Below are 5,244 nucleotides of genomic sequence, written 5' to 3'. Positions count from 1 at the left end.
GCCACTTGCTCAGAGGAGCATCATGTTGCCAGTGTCTGTGTAAGCTTCCGCCCCTCGTGTTTACTCCCTGTCTGACTCGCTGGACAACATGTGCCTTGAAATTGCTATGATACATTATCCTTCTGTGTGTGTCATAATAGCTGTCTGCAATCCAGGGCATCCAGGTGAAATCCCAGCAGAGTGAGCAGCCAGAGCAGCAGCAAGGAGAGCTGCCACATCCAACCGAGTGAGGTTGTGAAGGAACAGAAATTACCCCTCTCAATCTGCATAACTGACTGTGCTGCAGAGCTTCAGATAACTCCTCTCTCTTCACCAAGACCTTTTTCCACACGACAAAAAAACTGTTGTTCAGTTGGTAAAAGTAGTACTAATGTAGGAGTTATTGCTGTACTGCTGGGTAGAGTTAGGGCTCTGTGTAAGTGTGTTCTGCTTACAGGAGCTGTTATAATTTCCAGAGTTTGGGTAGTTACCTTTGTGAGGGATTCCTAGAACTTCGGGAAGTTGCAGAATCACAGGACAGTTGAAGCTGGCACAGGGATTCTTGGAGGTTCACTCCCCTGCTCAAGCAGGATCACCTCAAGCTGTTTGCCCAGGACCATGTCCAGGTAGCTTATAAATATCCCCGAGGAGGGAGGGAGACCCCAGAGCCTCCCTGGGCAGGCTGTGCTGCATCACCCTCAGAGCAAAGAAGTGTTTCCATATGGTCAGACAGCTCCTCCTGCACTTCAGTGTGTGTCACACTGATCCTGTCCCACTGAGCAAAGCCTGACTGTCCTCTTTGCACCCAACCTCCAGCTATTATATACATTGGTGACATCCTTCCTGAGCCCTTTTCTTCTTCTTGGCTGAACAGTCTCAGCTCTCTCAGCCTTTTCTCATTCATCATCTTAGCAGCCCTTGACTAGATTCTCTCCATCACATCAGTGTCTCTCTAGCAGTGCGGAGTGCAGTGCTGGACACGGCACTTCAGCTTTGGCCTCACCACTGTAGCTCTTGCTGGGATCTAGACTTAAGATCAAAAAATTATGTTTGGCTTAAAAGTTTTTTTTGTTTTAAGAAAAATCTGTTAAGTTTGGAGTTTTTTTTAAAGTACAGATGTAATATTGAGTCCCAAATTTGAACATAAGAGTTGCAGAAAGTTGACTGTTTCTAATGCTGTTCCATCTCACTTTTGCCTCTTCTGGAATTATTCTGGTGATGCCATAAGACAAATAGAAGAGTCAGTCTGGACTGTAATGGATATGTCAGATGCTACTGACACCAAATTTTACTTTGAATCGTTAATTCACCTCTAGTTGTACAAGAGACTGTTTGTTTCATTCTTGGGTATCATAAGGCTCGTTCTGAATCAGCTTTCAAAAATGTTCTAGTAGGATGACCTCAGCTTTGTGTGCTCAATGTGCTATTTTGAGTTTATTTTCATGTATTACGGTGCTGCTGGGCAACTAATGTTTTTAACAAGGATTTGGCCTTTATTTTCATAGGTTTGTTTTTTTTCTGCTTGTAGCAGTACATGGTAATTCTGTCACCTTGTGGCCATCCCAATGATGAAATCAGAAGCTAAGGATGGAGAAGAGGAAAGCCTGCAGACAGCATTCAAAAAGCTGAGAGTTGACACAGCTGGGTGAGTAACACCACAGGGAGGCACAGAGTTAACATAATGGACCAGGAGGGAACACCCTTGATGTGAAATTTGAGGGAATGAGGTAATTGCAAAAGGTTAGGCATGGAAAGACTTCATTGTAGTTAAAGAAACTGAAATAAATTCACTACCTGCAGACTGCACTTCTCAAGGAGTTGTAATTTGATTGCTGTCAGCTTGCAAGAGGCTTGAAACAAACCTCAGGACAGTCAGCAGTTTACAGCATGCTCGAAATGAATTTGGCATGAATGTGGCTGCCAGAGATTACCAGCACTAGACCCACAGCACTAGGACTCTGCTGCTGAAGTTAGTGTATTGTCACTGCTCTGAAGGCCTGTCATGGGAATAAGGCCCATCTTTTCCCAGGAGAGAAACGTTCTTTCCATGCCAGTGAAGGAGAGCATTGGGTTCAGTGCATGATTCCCACACAAACTATTTTCATTGCTGTCAAAAATTTTCTATTTATAACCAAAATCACTAAATGGGAAGCAACGCTTCTTGAGTTGTCCTGTTTTGTGGGAGATTGGACATGTGGCTCTTACCCTCACTGTCCCAGGTAGCAGAATACCATGTGTCTTGTGTTGGTGATGGTCACTGTTATCTGAAATTAAGCAAGGCTTCTATGCTTGTATATAATACCTTTTTTCTGCTGACAAATCTGCACTATTGCATATTATCTGTCCAGTCTCTTGTTCCAGTGAGCTGTTACCAGTGATGCAGTTATGCTGGACACTGAAAGGGAAGTGTAGGTCAGGCAGCGTGTAAAGATCCAGGTAGGAACTAGAATTACCACAGAGCTGAGATTGTGAGCAGATGAGCTTCTAAAGTTATCCTTTGTTTAATTAATTAAACTCATTAGTAATGAATTGTCTCTCATTTCTTCAGCATCTCTGGTCCCACCCCAGCTGGGCATACTTAATCACTTTGGAGAGTTTACTGGTGGCCTTTGAGTGGAAATTAGTTTGACTAATAGTTTGGATTCTCTTAACCTTATCCTAGACCAATGTGTGTGGACTTATTTCCACTTTTCAGGGAATCTACCCTGCCTCCAAACTAATTTAGTATAGGATTTGGAAAGTAATTTTCTTGGGAATTCCAGTGTAACACATGAAGTCACAACTTGGAAAAATTTATTGTGGGTTTATTATAGGGCCTTGAAAATGGGAGTCTGGGATGAATTTATAGCACCAGAAAATCTAGTGAATCTTGTAAGGTCTCTGGCTTGAATAGAAGTTGAAGGTCTGACACAACTCTTGCTCAAGTGATTCAACTTGCAGTAGTATGAAGAGTTTTAGCTTATGCTGTCGTAGACAGAGGCTCAAGTGTTCGTCAGCTAAACAAAGTCTATTTATGTCCAAAGAACATTTATTTTTAGGAAAGAATGGTTTATTTGTCTCTGGAAAAAGAGACGTGTTTCTTCAGTGATGGTGTTTTTCCCCTCCCCTCTCCCGGGAAGCTGAAATTTAGCCATTGTGTGTGTTGGTCATTGGCACGTGGGGATTGGAGCTGCTGAATGGCATAGTTTGCTGAAAGAGTCTGTTATACAAACCTTTGAGATAGGAATGTGTAAACACTTACCCTTCTGATTTGGGTCTTTGTGGGCAGGTCTTGTAAGACATGTTCTAAATGATTTGGAGCAATATTTTCTGGCAAAGGCGATTCGTAAGGTGGATTTTTTCACTGTCATGATGCTAACCAGTCTAAGCTGTTAACTGTATTCATTCTGCCTTTCACAGATCTACTGGTTCTCTCTCTGTGGGTGAAGGGACAAGTCCCAGAGCACTAGTTAGAACAGTGGCAGATGAAACCAAATCTAAGACTGTGTGTGCTTCTAAGGAAACCTGGCATGGGTAAGAGAGGCTTGGGATGGTCAGACTACTTCAATCCTGCATTGAAAAGGAATGTTAAGTAGACAAGTTTCTACTAAGTACACCCCTAAGCATGCACCTCAATGTGCTTTATTAAGGAACTGTTTATAATACTCCACACCACCTTTTTGTGCTCATATGTGACTGCTATTCTTATTTATGGTTATGTGATGTGAAAGGAAATGCTGATCAGCATCTTAGATATTTCTCAATACAAATGTGAACTGCTGGTTTTGAATCAGACAATCATGAATACATCTATTTCAATCGTTGTTTGACACTGCAGAAGCTCTCACTGTGCCTTGGGATCTGGATTGAAATAAAAAATTGGTTTCTGGAGTGTCTGTGCAGAACTTCATGCTCATCTGAAACAAAACCACCCTTTGCCCTTGGTTCATTAGTTTTGTTATGTCTTCTCGTGCTTCATCTTTCTCTCAGAGGTTATTTTGTCACGTCTCACATGCTTTACTCATTTTCTAACCTTAAAAGCCTTTGGGGTTCATTTCTCAGGTGTCCCTTTTATATTTTATGCAGCTGCTTGGCTAGAACAAAGTCAAATTCCAAGGTCATGGAATATCCTGAGCAAATGCTCTGAGTTTAAAGCTCTTGCATGCAATATAAATGCAGTAGAGGTTTTGCCCAATGTTACTTGTAAACCAGCAATGAGTCCTACAGTGAACCTTCACTCCCTTCTGTGTGTTTCCCTGGCAGGTCTGTGAAGAAACCTTCACGAGGAGTTGTGAGAACGCAGCGTCGCAGGCGTTCCAAGTCTCCAATTCTTCATCCTCCAAAGTTTATCCATTGCAGCACAAAATCACATTCCACGTGCAGCCAGCTTGTGCAGAAGAGCCAGATTGATGCCCAGGATGACAGCAGTGGGTTTGGGATGCCAGTCCCAAAGGAAGCTTGTGCTCATGAACGGTGCAGTGTTGCTCCTGATGTTGGCCAGAAGGAAGCTGATGTTGAGTCCTTGGGAGCTCCTGTGACACAGTTGGCGTCAGAGAACAGACAGAGCTCTCCAGCTGCCATTTCTCTAGTATCCAAAGCAAGCCTAAAGACTACAGAGCTTTCTGACTTCCAATCCATGTCCAAGCTGAACACGAATAAACCGTGTGCTTGTGCAGATAAAGCCTGTCAGTGTAAACTGTGGCAAGATATGGAGGTGTACAAATTCTCTGGCTTGCAGAACACCCTCCCACTAGCACCTGACAGAACAGTTTCTGAGGATCACTCCCAGTCTTTGCCATCAAGAACTCCCTCAAGTTCTCCACGTTCTTGCTCTGAGCAAGCCAGGGCTTTTGTGGATGATGTGACTATTGAAGATCTTTCAGGGTACATGGAGTATTACTTGTATATTCCAAAGAAAATGTCTCACATGGCAGAAATGATGTACACCTGACAGCAGCTCGCACTCAAACCAGAAGGATGGCTGGTTTCAATCTGCGCTGGGTCACACTCAGGTGAAGATGCAACCCTCTCTCCCTGCTCACTGTTCTTGCAATAAAAACACTTCTTTGCATCTCAGCTGATGTTCATTATTTAAGGTGGACAAACAGTTAATTTCAGCATTATAATATAAGCTTGGAATAGATAATGAAGTAAACATACCTAGAGTAAACCTGCCTGTACTTAAGAGACCCAACACTTGGGAAATTCTGCTTTGTTTTCAAAATCCTCTTTTTTGGTTTGCTGGAGGAGAAGAGTCCTTAGGTTGCTTGGTGATTAGAGCTCTTA

The 5,244-nt window shown here is 42.9% G+C and overlaps 1 protein-coding gene across 1 annotated transcript; it reads left to right on the top strand.

Moving 5' to 3' along the window:
* The first annotated feature begins 1,507 nt into the window (after positions 1-1,507).
* On the top strand, positions 1,508-4,909 carry OSER1 (oxidative stress responsive serine-rich 1). Its single transcript, XM_009075364.1, has 3 exons — positions 1,508-1,624; positions 3,379-3,492; positions 4,222-4,909. Exons 1-3 carry the CDS (start codon positions 1,545-1,547, stop codon positions 4,907-4,909), a joined length of 882 nt encoding a protein of 293 aa, XP_009073612.1. The 5' UTR covers positions 1,508-1,544.
* The last annotated feature ends 335 nt before the right edge of the window (positions 4,910-5,244 follow it).

The sequence above is a fragment of the Acanthisitta chloris genome, unplaced genomic scaffold, assembly GCF_000695815.1.
Source record: "Acanthisitta chloris isolate BGI_N310 unplaced genomic scaffold, ASM69581v1 Scaffold20105, whole genome shotgun sequence".
Lineage (NCBI taxonomy): Eukaryota > Metazoa > Chordata > Aves > Passeriformes > Acanthisittidae > Acanthisitta > Acanthisitta chloris.
Note: the sequence above shows the minus strand (reverse complement) of the source record. Positions and strands in the feature narration are given on the sequence as shown.

Coding starts and splice junctions, on each gene's coding strand:
- OSER1 (XM_009075364.1), top strand. CDS start 1,545: ATGATGAAATCAGAAGCTAAGGATGGAGAAGAGGAAAGCCTGCAGACA. Junction 1,625..3,378: donor CTGAGAGTTGACACAGCTGG/GTGAGTAACACC, acceptor TGCCTTTCACAG/ATCTACTGGTTCTCTCTCTG. Junction 3,493..4,221: donor TCTAAGGAAACCTGGCATGG/GTAAGAGAGGCT, acceptor TTTCCCTGGCAG/GTCTGTGAAGAAACCTTCAC.